This window comes from Ylistrum balloti, unplaced genomic scaffold (assembly GCF_031769215.1).
Source record: "Ylistrum balloti isolate Yb309-2 unplaced genomic scaffold, AGI_CSIRO_Ybal_v1 Utg370280, whole genome shotgun sequence".
NCBI classification, from domain to species: domain Eukaryota; kingdom Metazoa; phylum Mollusca; class Bivalvia; order Pectinida; family Pectinidae; genus Ylistrum; species Ylistrum balloti.
The window spans coordinates 949,762-971,081 of NW_026782215.1; the positions used below are offsets into that span (position 1 = coordinate 949,762).

Sequence of the window (21,320 nt, forward strand, 5' to 3'; positions counted from 1 at the left end):
GGGAAATTCATGGTGTAATTGCAAATCATTGTATTTTCTCCTGTGTGCAATGATAATTTTTAAATCTGTCATGGGAATAAGATATCTTCTGAGATTAAATGGGCATTTTATGTATATCTAAACGCTGAAGACGTAAAATAGTACCAAATGCTTGATTGGTTTTAGAAATCGAAATGATTTATAAGAATACAAACAATAGTAACAATTACTGTCAAATTATCATGGCACGCCATTTAGATAAATTATTCTTAAAAAGGCACCATGGAGTGAATGACTCAAAGAAGACCGATACAGATTGTGCTGCATGTAAATTTGAGTCAGGTGACAATGTCATACAAATTTTAACATCAGTGTTTTTAATCAATGTTGCTCTTCCTATTTTGGTACTTTTAGAATTGTATAACCGAAACATCAACACGGGTTTAAAATGATTCATGTGTCAGAAAAAGATAGTGTTTCTTAACAATTATCTTTTTTGAGGACGTGACATTACTTACTCATATTGACCAAGATGTCCGGCACACCCGGCCTTATTCTCCTTATAGTTTTCGTGGAGTCTTCGTTCCATTTTTCATTTTTTCTGTTAATATATTGCCAGTTATAATTTGTTGGTATTTTGTTGTTGTTCCTGTATAGGTAAAACCGGTATCATAAAATTAGATATTTACAATTGGACTACGTTCAATGCGTATTGATTTTAAAGGTCAGAATATAATTCCTTCAGCTGACCTGTGATCGATATGATCCTACTCTGATCGATATATAGTTCGATCAGGTCAAAGCCAGCGATATTTCCTGTCTGACCGATCGTGCCGCTGAGAGGAGACACTGTATCTTGTCGACGATGCGTTTGACGGCTTCTTGAATGATTTCGGTAATAATTCAATATAAAGAACTACTCTGTCCTGTTGGATTTACACAACACTGCGCATATATATTAACTAAGGGTGAATTATTTTGTGCAGATGTAATATACCCAAAAGTGGACCCCTCTGTTTGAATTTATTTTAAGTCTGTACTTTGTCGTTGACATCGCTGGATTTTTTCTTAATTACGTCATATGCGTCATATTTAAGTTCATCTTTCATACAAACTAAAAGTGTATGTAATCATATATTTATTCAATTGTGATATAACCATTTCGTAAATATCTACAATGTTGATGACGTATCAATTTAAAGAACGGTAACAAAGATATAAAGTTTGTTTGTTTTTTTTTTTATCTAAATTTATTGGTATTTGTGAAGTAATATTATTATCTGATGTTTGTGTGTAAAGATGAAAGTAATGTCTAACTATTCCTTCTTTGGTATCATTTCCCCATCCTAACAGTTCAACAAGCTTATTACCGATTTTCTACTATTAACAAATTAGCAAGTTACAGACTTCAATTTCAATTATTCAGTTTAACTGGATAATTACGCGTTGCTGCTAATGAGGTAATAATTAGGATAGTAATTCAATTTGTTCATTTCAGAAGTCTCAGGTGTTCGGACATGTCAGTCTTGGCACGTGTTCCCTCAAGAAAATATCGACTTTTCACTGACACAGATCATACTCGTCCGATAATATAAGAAATACAATTATATGTCTATGAACGAAAATACGCCTTGAAATAAAAGATCGCCTCACGAGGCACAAATCTAATAGATTATCTAACTAATAACTTATTGATATCAAAAACCAATAAATCCAAATTTATAGTAAACTATAAAAACAACGAGTAAGTTTGGACGAATTGACTACAGTACATTGTTACCATCTTGTGTATTTTTGGTTTTAAATCTTTTACCATCTCGTCACACTGTTTTTCGGCCATAGTGTTCAAAGGATTATATAGTAGGCCTACAACCGAAAAAAGATGGTCGATTCCTTACCATTTCGCACATTACGCACATATGTAGTACGCTCCACACTGGTAATGTTTCTGATGAAGGTTATCGTGTAGGTATCGAAACTTCTACTGGTTGTGTTATAAGAACCTATGTTCTATTGATAGAAAAAAAAAAGAAAACAGATATGCTGTATTCAAAGGTTAAGGAAAGAACAATGCGTCTGTACCATGTATTTGATCGAATTTTATTTCTTTTTTTTTATTTAAAACACAAAAATATTCTAAAAAAGTGATACCATGAAAATAAGGCACAATTGTGTTTTATCGACTGATGATTATCTCTAAAAACTACCGCAACTGTACAGCGATATCTCGCATGACTTCACACATATCTCTTACCTCATCCGATTTTTGGAAATAGGTTTATTTATATAACTTCTGAAGATAAATCAAATAATAAGTCCCAAAAATAAAAAGATATCTACATGTTTATACCCAGATAAAAACAACGAATGAAAAAATGATACCTTCTAAATGACAATAATTTTTTTTATTTCGGCTTTCAATATATGAAGCGTCAACATGTCACTGAGCTTAAACACACCAGGGGCGTAGCAAGCCCAGCAGAAATGTGTAAGCCCAGGCGAGGGGTCTGAATTTCTTGATTTCAAAGATGTTTTGCATAGTTTTCAGAGACAGTTTTTTTTTTAAATATTTAACAACAAATTTCAGCCCCTGATATTTATTTTCAATCTAACTTTTGTAATTTTGTCCGACATACTCTATGCACGGATTTTTTTTATGTGTAAGCCCGGGCTTTTTCGTTCTATGGAAGCTGCGCCCCTGCACAAAATTTTGACACTGCAATGTCAGATTCAGTTATTTCTACGTCTAAGCGCAAACAAAATATTTTTTTTCTCTGACATAACAATTAATTTACGTCAACAACGATATTCAATATCTCCTTGAGTGGAGAACGGTGAAGACATATTTTTATTAAACATAAATGACCGCAATGATGATATTCAGTTGATATTTTCAAATATCACATGTCTATCATTTTCCACAAGGGTTAAGAGTAGTTTACCTCACACACATTAAGCCATTTGATCGCACAATACTATCTCCCCTCCCCTACAACACAAATACACAGTTTAATATTTCATTAAGATTCCGCAATCACTCACCGCTGATATCATGATACTACTTTATCAATTATTCTCTATATAACGATAGCACTTTATTTTTATTTTTTCTCCATATAAAGTGTTAATACTTCAAATATTTTACAAACATAATTTCGTCTACAGTGCAATTACGATTATCATGGCACCAGCGCCCCGTACATCAAGCTGTAAAATTACATTCAAAGATTGAGCTATTCATACAGAAATAAAATAACATTATGTTTCAGTTTTTCACTTAATGTGATTAAAAATGGTTACCAACAACTTATTGATGTCAATTCTATCGAACATTGTACTTTCTCATTGTGTCAGGGAAGTTAAGTGAAACATTTATATATATATAAATAAGGATAATTTGTATTGCCTAAAATAGAAAATCTTGTGAGATCTATTTAATTTCTCAATGTTGTATATAAATTTACTAAATTAATTTGATAGCATGTTAAAAGTTGTCTTGCCCCATATATCATAAGTCCTAATCAGGATTGGTTTTGTATTTTAAGTAACAAAATTCCAACTCATTTCTAACATGGCAGTGCTTCTAATGTAACAGTGCAGAAAAAAACTAGATATTTCAATGTCAAGCTGACAGTTCTTTTTGAAATATGTTCACTTAAGGTATAACCTATACCATCGTAACCATATGTTTATAGGATATAGATATGTATATGTTTATGTTACCTTGCATATGCAACATCTTGAAATGAAAAGATTTAGTCTCACAAACACTTTAACAAGTATGGTTTAAAGACGTCAATCCTTTTATCAACATTCTGACGACCGTTTAAACTTATCTATTTTGTAATTAAGTACCTAAATTATATAACTGCGGCACTATCGTTATCTGGTTACTAAAATCAATAGAAGTTTATTAGCTATTATTGATATAGGGTATTTATGACGTTTATATTTGGAAAGTATTAAATTGTCCACATAGTCTAGTGATGACTCTGTTTACTCAAACACCAAATAAACCCGATAGACCAGGTCTTATTCCTCTGAACGGCTAAACAGCTCAGAATTTTTGTTACAGATATTTAGCATTGTGTATTTTGGAAGCGTAACGTAAAACTCCAATTTCAGCAATTTGTCAATAAAACGAACCTGGTGTACTCTTTAAAGTCAAATGAAATTCATTTTACACACTGAATACACACATTGACAACTAACATTCATACATCGTTATCAACAAGTTTTCAAACAGACGGCTCAAAAGATTACGTCACAAATGTGGTCATTATGACATAATTTCGATTTTTATTCTGGAAAATGATAAAAATACAGTTAGGTAGTTAAAAATCTTATCAATTAATCATATTTACTTATAAAAATGTTTCAAAGCTATAAATAACCAGAAAAATTCAAATAAGCCGATCTTGAAAATAAGTCATGGACAATATTCATAGATAAGTATCTTGATAATAAGAGGATTAGCTGGGTTCAAAAATAAAATGTTTATTCAAGGCACTGCAAAGTATATTGAAGATACGAAATTGGTACGGAAAACGCATGTTACTGGAAAAGTGCCAAATATCATCACTGCGGTGATGATACAAGAAATCTTACATAATCACTGGTAATAGTATGATACAGCTTTTTACAGTGATTCTACAGCCCTTTTTATTTAAAAGCCGTTGCATTGAAATTTGTCAATATTTCTGTTGTGGAGCAAATAAAGCATTGGATAAGTTGGTTTGTCATTTTTATTTCTTGACATTAATGGTAAGACAGCTTTTCAAGTGATCCTTACAAGATAGCAGCACAAAATGGTAGTTTCCAAATAAAGCAGTCAATTCAATATGGCGTCGCCTTTTAAAATGTAACGTCAAAGTTCCCGACATTAAAGAACGTGCTAACATTTCCCCAACTTCTCTGAATATCGGTCTTGAATGCTTGTATATCAAAATAGATAGATGTATTGTCATTTTCATGCAATATATATAACACTAAAACGAGAAAACTTCAATATTCTCTATCTATTCTAAATATTAAAATCGTTGAATGCATGTTGCAAATTTGTGGTAATTTCTTAAAGATCGTTGGGTATGTAACAATTAATTGGAATTCTCTCAATACCTCACAGCGTCTCCACTGACGTTTTAGTGGACACATTTCAAGTTTTCCTTCCATGATATCATTGGATGCTACACAAGACATTGTATATTTCCTGGGGTGCTAAGGAGGTCGACAGATATGATTGGTAATTAGTGTACTTTCTCGATTCGCTCTCACTACAGCTGTCTCTCTTAATGATGTCACCATATGATTAGCGGAAATAGTGTCCATTTAGTAAACAACTCATTATCTCCAATCCAAAGTTAGAGAGACTTCCATGAAAAGCAATATTTCACGGAAAGTCTAGAAAATTGTATTAATATTTAAGTAAATATGCAGACAGGTAAATTCTGATCAGCTGTTCAAACCTGAAGCCAATTCCTGACAAAACCAGCTAAATACCTACATGTCAACAAAAACATCAGTTAAAAATCAAATTTGATTAAACTTGGGCAAAATATTGGCTCTCTAAAAAATAAATGGGATAGGTTCCGGAAGATTAAGTGTCTTCTGCTTCATCAACAACATCCACCATATGCTAACTAACACGAAATTCTAAAGTTAAAAAAAAAATCTCATAAGGAATTTGACATCGTTCCCAGTGAGATTATTATGATGACAGTAAAACACCCCTATCATCTTCATCAACCTGCATCTCTCGATAACCTGCCAAGCCAAGGGCGTCCTCACGGATTCCACACACCAATGATTAAAGACATCGACAATGCAATCTATTATGCACTCAAATTTTAAAACAATTATCAATATGAAACATACTCTTGCATTTTTTCCAAAACAAACGTTATGTTTTAAAATACTCTGCACATTACAAAGACAGGCACTGATTGTATATTTGTCAGCATAGAACAGGTTCGTTTTTCATAGGTAAACATCAAATGACAATGAAGTAGACTAGTTTGCAACATTAAGATAGAAACCCGCTGAAGTATAATTACCAATGAGACATGCTGTTTACAGTATGAACATTACGGTACCAGTTAGAGTGAAGAGCAAGGCGATCCGGTAGCAAATAGATGAATTTTATTTTGGAAATGTACGTGCATCTCCATAGATCACATCCGACTACTTTCTGATTAAATCACTTTGGGTGTGTCGTCGATGTTTCAATTTCCCTGCGAGATAATGTCTTGAGTGCTGATATTAATTTCAAATGTGATGGAGGCTTCTATCTATAGGCATGTAATGAAAGTGTCCTCTTCATGCCTTCGACATTATACCAATATCCCATTATGGGGTTCAGTCGAGTGTGAAATAGATAGAACGTCAGCAAAACTATTTCTACGACACCTCGAGAGAAAATTCGAGATTTTCTCTTTATTTGTGTGACGGATGCTGCATCTTTAAGCCTCACTATTTACCATGGTAAGTTTTTTCCATAGTTTTTTTATGTATACGTCTAAAAAACTTGAAATAGATTGAATTCTTAAATCATTTCTGTTTGATAAAATATGCTATGTTTTATCTTTTTTATATTTTTTTTCAGAAGGTTGCTTAAACAGCAAACTTTTTACAAACTCATAAAATTTAATTATGAACCACTCAGCAACGTTTAAATAGCTCCAAATCAAAACTGTGGGTTTTTTAAAGGGAAACAATAGATTAAGTATCACAAATTTGATATATTTTGCATAGGCTGACAATCAGATTTCTTTGTTTTGAATGAACCATAAGTTGAAATAGAAATTTCGTGTTTTAGAACATTGTTCAGAGGCACAATATTACTGGAATTCATACAATACGTTTAATTCCAATGCAATATTTGCATGCATATGTCAATAACATTTATAATCATGATTTATTTAAATTCGATATGCATTTTGTAAAAGCAGACCTGGAGTTCCATCGTGATGCTTTATAAACACTTTATTGAAGTCTGGAATCATACTATTTTAGAAAAACTAATTTGTTATCCTGAATATCGAAACCTCTTTTAAGGAAATGTCCAGTTGGTAGATTCTGGACTTCATCATCGATATATATACTTATATCTTCCATGAATATGCGCGATATACACGACACATTTGATAAATTTTGCTCACAGATTTGATTGACACAATTCAGATATCAGACTTTCATGTTTGTTTACTCCACTGTCTTTGAACAGCCGCTGTTGCAGACATCTCTTGTCGAGCTTTGGGGTTCTATCCTAGCACAGGCTAAAGCATCCAGAGTGTCGATCCTTGTTCTTGTGTTCTATACAAACATGCTAGACAATCTACTTCTGACGGCAGTAGGTAAGACATCATCAATCCAGATAGATATATGATCATTGCAACAATGCTCTCATAAATAACAAACTTACGTAACGATGACCTGAACGTAATGGTATGATATACATTTTATCGACAAACTTCAATTAGTCACATTTTTGAAGAAAAAAAGAATATTGAACACTTTTGTAGAAAGATGGAAATCCCGATCATTGCAGACCATGCATGTGTCCACTTTTTATGGTGTGTTACATTTTTAAAAAGATAATCGGAGTTGCAGTGATTTTGTCATACAAATATGCCTTATTTTCAGTTCCTGTTATTCCGGAGATTCTGATAGACCTTGATAAGAAATCATTAGAGGATACCATACGGAAAGGACATTTTTCAAATTACGTAAACGTTACGGATACTATATTAACAGTAAACCAGGAAGTGCAACCTTATATCAACACCACTGAAAATGATATAGGATTGGCTAAAAGGCTGCTTATGTCGTTCAGCGCTGTAGACGAGAACAGTAGAGTTGGATGGCTGTTATCGTCAAAAGCATTAATACAAATTGTAGCAAATCCAGTCGCTGGAATGCTTTGCAATAGGTAAGTTCATATAGTCTTTTTTTTGTCAGGGCACTTGTAAAACATATCCTATTCCTCCAAAGTTTCCTTGTTTATTCTCTTACCTATTAACGATTAGGCCATTTCATTAGTTTCGGTCTTATGTCCCCTAGATGCATGAAGTTTAAGCTCGATTTTACCCTTTTTTATGTAACTTTCAACCCTAAATAAAATTACAAAATAGAGCATTTTTATAACATTTCACCATATTTGAACTGAAAACAAATATTATAAAACATGTAGCAGATTTGTCATGTTGATTGTCTCGATACAATGGCATGACATATAGTGGTTTGTTGCAATCGATTCAATTCAAGTCAAATCAATGACAAGTTTTATAATATACCGGCTATATGTTTTTTCTCAAATGCTTACAAAAGGTTGTGCTATACAGACAACAATGTATTTTATAATATATTTCTAGAGTTACTAAAGACCGTCAGGGGTTTCTGTTATTTTTAGTAAAACACGAATACGTTAAACCGTAATTGCTAAACGATAATTCAGTTATCATCAGGCTGTAGTATAGGGCTACCACAGGTCCATGCACCAATATGACCATCTAATAACCATTTAGAACTGATGGAGAGATGGATATCTAGGACATTCTTAGATGTACATGAACACATTTCAGGATGATTACATTTGATTGACTTTTATTGATTGCTCTTCCCTAAATATCGCAGATTTTCTGCTGCTGCTATTACATGTATTGAATGGTAGGAAAGAGAAAAATTGGTACAAACATGCCCTTGTTCTGATTGGCCAGATTTGTCCATTAATACATTACTGATTTCATTTGATTGAACAAGGGATTATATCATTATATCATTTGTGTGTTCACCTGTTTTATTTTTGATCAATCACATTCTGATAGGGTATGGCGTTGCGTCTGCATGTATTACACATATTGGTCAAATTAAAGTTTTCTTGGTTTCCCCGTCCTGTTCCTTAAATCTGTAGTGTTTGCTTCTAATCTTCATACACATATTTCAATTATCAGTTATTGCATTTGATAAAAGGATTTATCATATAAACTGATATTGTCGTGTCATCGACTTTTTTCTTGAAAACGATAGTTCAAGTCGTTTCGTTTTGAAGAATCTGAGCGAATTTTGCTTATATTCCAGGTTTGGTTATTCTGCTCTGCTTTTCATTGGAACAAACACATTATTGGCGTCCTCCGTGAGTAAGTATGAAGATTTTAATGGTCGATTTGGCTTTCTCTGACTCATCTACTAATTATAAACACTTAACAATACTGAGTAGAAACAGCTGTAGAATGCGTTTTTCTTCACTATTTTACAAAAAAAATATTTATCAATCTATGTGATTGAATTGGCATTTCCTAAATTTTAATAAATCAATCAACCTTTTGCTTTATCGCTAACGTAGCCAACCTTTAGGCATTGCAATGAGTAATCATCTTTCTTATTTTAACATCAGTCTACATTTTCGGGGCGTCGCTTGTCCCATTGCTAATAGCCAGATGTATTCAAGGGATCGGATCAGCGGCTTCTACTATAGCAGGTAAAAGTAAAATGTAAAGTATTACAGTCGAAGAATATCAATAAAGCTGGTAATTGGGCAGTCCTATGATAGTGTGACATAATATTGTTATTTTTTTTATTAATTTAGAAATACATGTTTTTGAAGAACAAATTGTAAAGTCGTTTCGATTTATTTTCATTTCGACATAAAATGATATAATTTTCATCACATTGACAGGAATGAGTTTACTTGCTGATCGTTATCAGGATGACAAAGAGAGAAGCCGTGCTATGGGAGTTGCAATGGGAGGAAGTGCATTAGGTGTTGTTGGTAAGTCAATAGGTACACAATATACTGTAATTAGTCAATTGTATTGGAAATTTCACTCTGTATCCCCAAGGAAATTTACTGCTATTACAAAATATCGATTTACAGAGAAATTAAACTCTGTGATGGTTTATTTTTATCATGATTGGCGAGGATTCTCTTTGCAAATTGAAAGGAAAATTGAATATATTAAATAAGAAAATAATTACGAGTAAATGTTAGGATTTAATTGTAAAATGCTTAAGCGGATTTATATATGAAAGGATATGTATTACTCAAAGATCTAGTTGAATATCACCATGAAAGATGTTATCTAAACATATTAGAAACATAGATATATGATGAATATATTAAACTTCCTAGTATTGCAATAGATCCTTATATAAAAAAACATATTCGGCTATAGGCCCTTCGTGTATTGCAGTTTCCCATGAAGTATGATAAATAGCTCCGTAAGCTTGTTCCTTTTGTTAACACGGAAGTAAGACTGCCCAAACATTACCAAATATAATTCATTTCAAACAGAAAGGTATATATTCTCTGATTTTTTTTCTTAGCATCAACCAGCACTGCTTATTTGTTTATAGTTAAAGTCTTATCACTATTAAAGTATCTTAATGCATTGTTTATTTCTTCTTCAGTTGGGTATCCTTTTGGAGGTTTCCTGTATACGTACAGCAATAAATATACACCATTCGTTACCATAGCGACGTTTGTGGCAGTAGATATTGGTAAGACACATTGTGTACATGTTGATCATACTAAGACTGTGTGTTGTGTCTGGAGCATTACTTTACCTTGATATTTAAAGTGATGTATACATTAATCATACAAAATCAATGTGCAGCGAAACAAAGTCTGGGCCAATGACTACCTCAGGACAGAGTTATTGCCCTTTGTTAAAATTTTGTGTCATGAGCAAAGCTAAAAACTTTTTAAAAAATGAATTATTCAATCGTCATATTAAAATAATGTGCAGTAAATCTAATTCAGAATGATGACCCTTCGTTAAAAGAATTTGTCCCATAAAGTTGCTTTCGGGAACATTTACCAGTTTAACCGATACCCATGTTATTTAAAGGTTATCATATATGCAATGTTAATTTAGCTCGAATTTATAGCTAAAGAAGTGAAAATAAAGTATTGCTACCTCAGTCGGGAAGTCCAGCAGCGTTGAATATTTTGTTACCTGATAATACAAATAGTCGTGAGGTCGAATTTATTTCCAAATTGCTTGTCGTAGAGCACTACAAGGTATTCATGTCTATCTGTAGTACATAACTTTTAAGTTATAAAGTATATAGTGGATTACATAAACTGCGATAGATAAAAATGTCGTTATCATATTCATATATATCTTATTTCATCACTATTGCTCTGAAATGTAGTATATGCAGTGTCTAGTTAGGAAGCTAGAGCACAGTATACACACAAATAAATGTTTGTTAGGACAAGGAAATAAACATAACTGTGACTTCCTGTTTAGTATTGCAGATGGCGATCTTGCGTCCTTGTCTTCATCAGAAGGTAGGAACACTTTGAATTCAATTTCGCGTTCAAAGAAAGTTGATCATAGACGAAAATCAAGCAATATATTCAACAGTCAATGCAAAGACCTTTGTATTAGTATGGGAATTGTTGGTTCCTTTGTTGTTTACCCTATTATCATTTGGGAACGTGAATTTACCCACATGGATTGTCCCAGGTTTGCATGACAAGTGTTGTCGATGATGCAGATCCTCCCGGAACACCTGGTCTAATTCTCTTCATGTGTTCATATTTCACACCTGTTTCATCTAATTTTAGCTTGAATTAAGATTCTTTTGACATGTCTGTATTTTCTCTGTTGTTTTCCTGCTGTCATATAAAGTTAAATATTTCGATATTTGTTGGTATGTTTCGTGGTGTAAATGATGCTCTCATTTCACAACGAGACATGACTTACTTGGCATAACCATCTTTCACATGGATTGACGCTAACATTTCGGAACACCTGGTTGCGTTCTTGTACGATTTCAATGGCTTGTAAACATTTTTTTTTCAGTTTTGTCTCTAATTCATGGACTATGGAATACGATTTTGTCAATCTGTTGGCATTTAAATAATAATTTGATTTTTTTTCAGTTTACAACAGCAGGTACTCCACTACATCGTCTGCTAAGGGATCCATATATACTTGTCGCAGCAGGTCAGTCCTCTTGGTTAAAAGCTTTCAAAACACATAACCCGTTTTAATAAGTATTGATATCGTCCAAGATGGAGATACTTATAACATTAAATATATTCAACACAGGTTTTGTGCCCTATTTCAACAGTATATTTCTATAAAAATGCGTCATTAGTGCTTCTGTTGTTCAAAAAGCTCAATATACAAATTATAGATAGAAACGAAAGCATGGCATCTAGTCATCGATGTTTACCGTAACCTCTGTTAACGTTTTGATATGTTATGAAAGTGGAACAGTAAAGGTCAGAATATACACACTTACACAATATCTCAAGTAGCTATCATCCTTGTGCAAATATACATGCGTTTTTGACATTTACAGGTTAACCTCGTTAACTCGAACTCTTATAACTTGAAGACCCTGTGTAATTCGAAGTACGTCGTTCCCAGCCAAACGTCACACTAAATATTCGAACGTAGCTAAATTGAATACTCGGATAACTCGAAGGTTACCCCAAGTCATGTCACCTTCGAGATAACGAGGTTCCACTGTATTTCTTCTAATTTGGATTCGCTAGGTCGTCATCTGGTTTTCATTTATCAAGGCACTTACCATCACTAACGAGTCCTAGAATGACAATGGTATGATGCAATTTAAGTCATTTTTAAAATTCATTTTATTGTAAATTTGTTTATAATAAATTCATACATCAATAACGAAGGAAGGAAACTCTGATACAATCGAAGATAATTGCCCAATTTTGTTACCTCTCTACTGTAATTTGATCATGTAATCAATAGGTGCTGTGATGTTGACAACGACTGCCATGGCGACACTGGAGCCTACGGTTCCTATATGGATCATTGATACCATGCATGCTCAAAAGTGGCAGCTGGGTATGTAGTAAACATACATAAGTATACCCTGTCTCTCAGATGTAAATTGTAGATTTTAAGATACTTTTTATATGTTTCTCTAAGGTAGTCCAATTCCACGTCTAACGGTGTACTTCATATCTGGGCATTTATCACAGGATGGATATCAGTAGGATTACTATAACCTTGCTACTTATTTACCTTGAATTTTGAAAGGCGAAGATAATCCTCGATGCATAGGATGTGATGAGCCATTCACCATTTTTTTTATATTATTATTGGACTGCATTGACCTTCTGTCTACTTGTCAACAAGTCTAAAAACCTTTTTTGAAACTGTTGAGGTTTTTTTAAATTCTACATTACCTGAAAGATGTTGGTCTATATTATAGACTATGACGTACCATTTTGATCTTTTGTGTTGATATACCCATTTAAGATTTTTAGCATTTGTCTTTTACCTTTTGATTTGTTTAATCCTCTTTCCTTTTGGATCGCTGTGTGTTTTACCGGTTGATGGCCCTAATGACCGTTTATGTGTTGACGGGCCGTTAAGAATGCAATAATGATAATAAACCTTCAATCTACTATATCTGTAAACTGCATTGAGCAGATAGATATAATAGATAATGTAAAATATTTATTGCATTCTCAATATAATTTTTTCCTTGATTCATTGATAATTTACTTTAACAGGTTTGGTTTTCTTACCCGACAGCATTGGGTATTTTGTCGGTGCCAATTTTTTCGGAGTTATTGCTAAACGAATAGGAAGGTAGGAACATCAAACGTTAATATCATTTTAAATGATATTACTACCTAATTCTTATTATTGTATCATCCAAATACTACGTCCGTACATAAGTAGTGAAACGATAATATGTAATTAAAAATTTAAAATGATCCTTTCAGTCATGTTTGACAGTGGCAATTCTAATGTACTTTAATCAGTGAAAATAAGCGTTAAGGAAATATAAATTTGTTATTGTAAGGGAGCTAACTCTTACAAATCACTGCATACTGTATCATCATTAAAGAAAGTACTTCATTGCAGTTTACCTACATTTTGATTGTGGAGGATTATAACAGTTTTTATGCTTATTTTTATATCTAATTGATAAAAATGATACAATAAAACTAAGTGCAGAGGCTAGAAGTGTTTACTTGCTTAGCGTTGTTTAGTTGCCCTGTATCTGATATAATTTTGTTTTAAATGATGCTATTCATTTGTGTGTCTTTTGTGCAATGCTTTGCTTTTTCAGTTTACGTGTTTTACGTTTAATAAATTTACAGATGGGTGTGTTCGCTATGCAGTATGCTTCTTATTGGTCTTTGTCTATCGTGTGTAAGTATCAAGATGTGTTCCGGTACACATCTTCCTTTATACATATACACTATACAATCTATGATGAACTATTCATCTTTATTTCCCAATGCTTATCAGGCAAGAGAACACAATACGTTTTTCATACTTTTCATTGCTGTTATATAGATATTTTTTATAATTTCAAATTAGCTATGCATGATGACTTTTGCTTTAATCGAGTATAAACTTACAAGAATAACGGTTAATCACGTAATCTCAGCATAAACAAGTAACTTTTGTTGTGAAAGACTTCGTGATACTGACAAATTTTCAATTGTTTGTTACATAATATCATTTCTTTTTAATATAGATCCCTCTTGCTACCAGTGTCGCTGAACTCATTCTTCCTCACTTTGGTCTCGGACTAGGCTTAGGTAAGTGTAAACACTTACGGCAAGATCTCTTTACTACGTAATATTGAGCATTTGTGTTAGCTCGGGATTATCAACCACATATTTATATTATTTTATATAAGTTTAACAAACGGTTTATGGTTAGACAGTAAGTTGCGATGAAACAAAACCATCGATGTATTCTAAGTTTTGTCGATTTTCATTACAAATATATTCTTCTTTAGCTATTTGCATAATTAGATAAGTATTTAGACAACAACTGGTCTGAAATCATCGTACTTAAATAAGGTAATATGACCGCATGGAGACATTGTTCAAAGTGTACTTGCCGAAATATGTCCAATCCAAATGTCGTCTGGCCATAATGGTTGTCTATGATATTTTAACGTATTGAAGATCGGCAAAGCTTTATGCTCAAAAGAATACCGTTCTAATCTAATATGTCACTGCTATTATTCTTTTTTGATCCATCATTTTATTCAATCCAATGCCTTCAAATTAATTTCTTTAATTCTAAACGTAGTTTTGGAATATGATAGTTTTAGTTCCGAAATCAAGATAAAATGTCGTCTGTTTTTAACTGATAATGCTAACAAGATGGCGGAATCAGCGTCGAATTTTAAATTGTTTGTTGATCAGAGGTATTTTTCAGTTCATTGCAAGCAGAAATGTGTTATATAATCCTTACTTATGATTTCCACTGGATGGAACGTGCAGCCATGACAGAATTAGTTAATCGCTTGCGCGAGGCTATCTTTGAAATAGCGCGACGGGGTGACTGGTTACGACTCATGAGTTCGAAGCTCAGCTGAGACATTTTTATATACATATCTTTATTCCTTTTTTAAAGCACTGTTTTCGTATAAGACTAACGAATGCATTAAACGTCTACCAAAAATAGTTTCGTGGCACACAGTTTTATAAATCTTCATCTTAATCAATGTTTCACCACGGCCACCGTGTCACGTGTTACAAGACCTGAATGATACACATTTATATAAAAACTTATTACCCGGTTAACTTGTAATAATAGCATTATACATATGTTCCAGTCCTTTCACTTACAGAAGATTTTTTTCTCAAATGGATCAACTCCTGGGATCTCGTCTCGTGGTTTTGGTACATGTTACCGGTATATAGCTTCGCTCTATTAGTAACAAAGTACTAATATAATGTCAGTTGTTTGATACTTTTCATGATTCTTTTACAGGTATCACGGACGCTGCAATCATGCCACTACTAGCTCTTTTGGTAGATACACGTCATGTGGCAGTGTATGGGAGTGTATACGCCATAGCACAGCTAGCTGTCTGTCTAGCGTACGGAATAGGTGTGGTATACTATTTATCATTTAAGACAACATCATGGAAACGTATTTGATGCATGTAAACTAGTGATTTCAATGTACGGCAGTATTTAGAACAGGAAGGACACGAAACGGAAACGAAGTCAGTGAAATTAAAACCTTCCTCTTCTTTCATTTTTATTTTGTGTACTTCGGCACCTGTAAGATAAAATTGGAACGAAATGAGAGATCGAATTTCAGGTAGTTTGATACAGAGAAATGGAGCTTATATAAGTTGTATAAGTTCTATCAGGAAAATCTACATCACTTTAAGTCAAGGTTTCATTAAATCTAACGGGCAAAATAATTTTGCTTTATAACATTCATGAGACAGTTATCTCAGGTGGTTAGTAAGAGAAAAATTGCGGTCGAACTTCGTTATCTCGAGCCCGGCGGGAGGGGGAGGAGTTCAAGATATCCGAGTATTCGATTTAAGTGAGTTCGAATGCTTTATGTAGCTAGGCTGGGACCGACGAAATGATTCGAGTAAGAAGCACGTGAATTTGTTTGATGTATTCATGTTTCTTTGTTACACAGGTCCTTCTATTGCTGGGCAAATAGTGAAGCTTGTAGGGTTTTCATGGTACGTATAAGAAACAGAAGATAACAAACATACAATTATTGAACAGGATAGTTTTGTTAATACAAAAAAGACTGTTAATACGTTGAATCCATATTACAATAAACTATATAAGCGATTTGGTATTACAGTTATGGAATTCATTTTGCAAACTTTTAAAGTGTAATTGGTATTTGATTTACCAACAAGCTTATGTCCATGCTACATTACAGTGTCTATTGTTTGTTAAGTTTTATATTTGTTTCAGGCTGATGTGGGGTATAGCTATCATGAACTTTGCATTCAGCCCTCTGTGTATCCTTCTGAGAAACCCTCCACTTAAGGACGAGAATAAGGTTAGAAATTGATAATATACAGGATAAAATAGATAAGCGAGTTCGTAACAGTAAACAAATATATTTCCGACTTTTGATTATAGGAAATGTTGAAATATTGAAAAATTTAGCATTACTTTTGAAGAAAATGTTACCTTTAATTTGATTGTATTTCCTACACTTGTTCTATATAAAATATCTTTGGTACGTAGAGTTTTATGTATACATGTATCTTACTATCCATCTTGTCATGTATTTGATTGTTAATACCTGTATGCCTCCATGTTACACATTTTCATGTGTCAGTGTGTATTGATGAAACAGAAAAAATAAATAAAAATAAATAGAGATAAATAAATCCAACAACAAACACGGATTCTAAAATGGCTATGATTGTCTAATACTAAATGTAAACAATCTCCTTACGTGAATTAAAGCAATATCAAAATTTTATTCAACAAATTAAATTAACATCCCCCGAATCCTCCTCAAGTTGGAGTCTTTTTAGGCTAAACGTACACGGTACGCACAGCCTATTGCGACGGCCTTTCAGACAAACTTTACCGATCCTGGCCTTCTCATTGGCTGAAATATCGAAAAGAGTTAGAGCCCTCTAGCGGCAATTTTCTGCGTAAATAATGCCGCGATCATTCAAATCGCTATTTTACAGGCATCCAAAATTAGTTTAATTTTTAATAACAATACGATTTCTATATATTTCAAAAAAGAAGTACAGTGTGGTTGACCTATTTATAAATTTTGAACAATATATTTTACGGAATTCTCGACATGACGTAAGCGTACAGAACACTGTACGTGCGAGTTGGCGCAATGATAAGAAGCTAGTCTGGGGGCTTGGTTTGAATTATCAACTAACAGCACTTATAAACAAACAAAACTTACAAACAGAACATCAATTTTGTTTTAATCCTTGTCGTTGTGACAAGATCGTCTTAATATATAACATCACTTAACCTCATTAGACGTCACCGAATTGGACTGTTCGTCCTACGCGCACACCCGCCGATATGACACTTTTTTTCAGGTTTTTCACACCCACCGGCATGACACTTTTTCAAGTTTTTGAAGATTAAAAGTTTACATTTCGTTGGCAAGGTACATTTGGTGCTCATGATTTATGAATGATATATTTTTAATACTGTACTGATCATGATGTTGACTCTGTTATAACTTATATTTTTTGTCTTTTAGTTTTATTTGATGAAGGTTGATTGTGCTGATTTCTCAATGTTTGTTAATGTGTATCAAAGTTCCTTGAAATGAAAATATTCCTTCAAACAAAGCGCGTATAAAAAATACAAAATATTTATGTTTATGATTATCAATTAACTAGAACGAAATATTTCCATAACATATTTATTCATTTAGCGTGTCATGGTGACATTAATGCACTGGAGATCAGAAATAGTAGTAGCTATAGTGAAAATATTGTAAATTTTGTATATATATGGAAGTCTGGTTTAATCTCAAAGAATTATGTCTTTATAGACATAATTACTAGAAGAAAAGTCTAATCATGATACTTCAAGGAAGATAGGCATGTAAATACATTTAATGTAATTACTTACACTTTAATCTATCTGAAATGCTGTGTACACCTTATCTACTTTCCTCAACTACAAATAAAATTATAATAAGTAAGGACTATTACTTTGCAATACATTCAAAATAAAGAAGTAGGTGTAAAGTCCTTTCGATTTGTCTAAATCCTCATATTGATGGGATAGTAATTTCAACATCTTGGATATTTCAAAGGTTTTATTTAGTCAACTCCATCATAGAGCTATTTATCATTTGGCTTGTTGGCGATAAATATATGGTTGTGTGTATTTTGTTATTTTTTTACCTATTTTGATTTGTTCACATTATTGTCGTCAAATTTTAAATAAGAATTAAAGAAGATATAAAATCGCTTAAAATTAAGAAAAACAGCCTCTGGTTCTCTTATTTTAGTAATTGTTGCATTCCAAAATGTAGGAGTATGGGGAAAGTAATATATCTTTGCGGTTATTTGTGAACATTTTTCAATACATTTAGCCTCTCAGTACTTTCAGTACTTTGATTAAACTTTACTCCGATTCTTAAAGTTATTACAAGATAAATATTGATATAAAGAGTAGATGCAGGATCATTGATTTACTTAATGCTATAAACAAATTACGATGATATCGGTTGAAAACAATATTCAGATGAACTGGTTTCGTTTTAATGTTGCAATAGGTACTGTGTTTTGATTTTAAAGTCCAAATTTGTCATCATACATGTACCAATGATTAGTTCACATCATTGACAAAAGAACAAGGAAACGAGATTTTGTTTATCAAACAAGACCGTCGGAGCCAAAATATAACCGCATATAACTTAAGAACCGTTGGTCTTATTGACATAAATATTATGTGAATATTATTGACCATTACAGAATATGTTTGTGAGTTTTGACGAATCCAATATGGCCGCTGCAGTCACTGAAATTTACACGTCAATCAGTTGTTTGATCAGACAACAAACATGGCCGCCAATATAATATAACTTTGAAACTTAAATATTGTCATTTGTGTAAGGCTCTCCCACCCTCTTATCTATGTTGATAAACACTTCATAGGCGTTTAGTCACACCGCAAGGTATCTATTTATTGTCCAATGTAGTTTGCTAAGGAATTGTTGACTGGCCGAGACTTATCTGTGTTATGCATGGCTGCCTTCTCTGTGGCGTAAAGCAGTGCACCAAAGGTCAGGTATCCTGCACCGACGTTGAATAGTATCTGGTTTAGCCGTGGAGCAACTCTCCCCGTTACGATTAAATCTTGTTCTGCATGTGATACTACTGTCATCCGTAGAACTGACAATGCATACGTTTCAGTTCAGGAAGAATATTTGTCATCATTGCCGTAACGGAAAATATTAATCCATCAAACAATTTCGATTCAGAATAATATTCATGCTTTAACAAAGCTTTTAAAAATATGCTTTAAGTACGTTTGCTAGAGAATTGTTGACTAGCGTCCATTGACTGGAGTCAACCAGTACAGTTGTACATATTGACTCCATGAACTGATTTTTCATGTGCAACTCGGATATGTTAATGCATGTAAGCATGTAGTGTAAAATGAAATTAACTTATCTAATAATTGAATTAAATATTTGTTAAAAATGTCCATTTGACTAACCCATGATCTGTATCGTTTGTTTTGCTGTACGATAAGCAGTCGGCAAACGAACAAGCACAGCTTTCCAGACGTTTCTTCTGTTTTTCAAGCAGTGGGCAAACAAACAAACACAGCTTTCCAGATATTTCTTTTTTTATCTTTCTTATTTCAAATCAACTGTCTCCTTTTCATGGAAGTTACAATACATCAAAACCGAAAGTAAAAGTATAAACACTATATATAATTTTTGATTTTGTCCGCTATAATGGGACACTTAAATGTACACCACCGCTCTCGATTTAGATTTATAAATTTGTATTTGCTTTATGTTCTTTGTATGTGATGTAATTTATGTAATATTTGTGTCTCGATAAATTGATAATTTGCTTGTCGATACTGTTGCTATTACTTCATATATATATATATGGTTATTTCTCCTCATACATTTTCGATAAAATCCCCTTATGTATCATAATACATAATACGTTGATAAACTATTACGAATATTGGTCAATACTTGATTTTGTGTAATTAATTCTATCGTTGAAAAGCTAACCTAGCGCTATAGATAGCTTTACATCGATTGTGTATTCCTTGCATGTAACTTTAGTAATAAATCAATCAATGGTAATCAATGTGTTATATATAGGGTATTTTTCTACTTTACAGCCCATGCTGGAAAGTATGGAGAAAATGGACAACTACACGGATACGAAATCGGAATAACCAGGCGGAAAGAAAAGCATTGCTAGCTGTTGTATTCGGACGGACTACAATAAACACTCTCGTCGATATAAATTTTCCTTATTAATGATGGCATTAAGATGTTCATATGCCATATTTCATGACGTGCTGATATTATAATAAAATAGACTTGAGCTAAAGACAAACCGGCAAATGTTCTTGTTGCATTATTTAGAGATGTCAGTGACTGTCTTATGGGTCGGAATTTTACGAGACCCCTGTAACCTTATCGTCAAGCGACTTTGCTGTTCAAACCCACAGATATATTGTAGAGCAGTCTGTTTTACTCTCTCTCTCTCTCTCTCTCACACACACACACACACACACACACACACACCCACACACACTCTCACACACACACACACACCCACAAACACACACACATACACACACATAAAACATAGACAGTATTGTTAAAAATTCTATTATAGCAACATGTGGGAAAATGAAACAAAGTACAATATACTGACATTGTAAAACAAAACAAAAAAACGACTTTATGCCAGCATTACATCATCGGATTATCATCTTATACCACTATAAATGGATATTGAACATGATGCACGAAAATGCTACACACAGATGTAGTATGCAATATTCACATACAACTTGTCCAAATTAGACATTGAAAAGGGACTGAAAACAGGAGAAAGAGAGAAAAAAATAA

At 33.0% G+C, this 21,320-nt stretch overlaps 1 protein-coding gene across 1 annotated transcript; it reads left to right on the top strand.

Moving 5' to 3' along the window:
- The first annotated feature begins 7,171 nt into the window (after nucleotides 1–7,171).
- LOC132552818 (synaptic vesicular amine transporter-like) lies at nucleotides 7,172–20,635 on the top strand. Its single transcript, XM_060217012.1, is given in 15 exon segments — nucleotides 7,172–7,331; nucleotides 7,621–7,906; nucleotides 9,055–9,113; nucleotides 9,371–9,454; nucleotides 9,653–9,745; nucleotides 10,384–10,557; nucleotides 11,880–11,930; nucleotides 12,711–12,806; nucleotides 13,481–13,559; nucleotides 14,078–14,129; nucleotides 14,461–14,524; nucleotides 15,714–15,833; nucleotides 16,386–16,431; nucleotides 16,676–16,763; nucleotides 20,579–20,635. Coding segments are annotated over 15 exon segments (1,509 nt in total).
- Nucleotides 20,636–21,320: the final 685 nt, after the last annotated feature.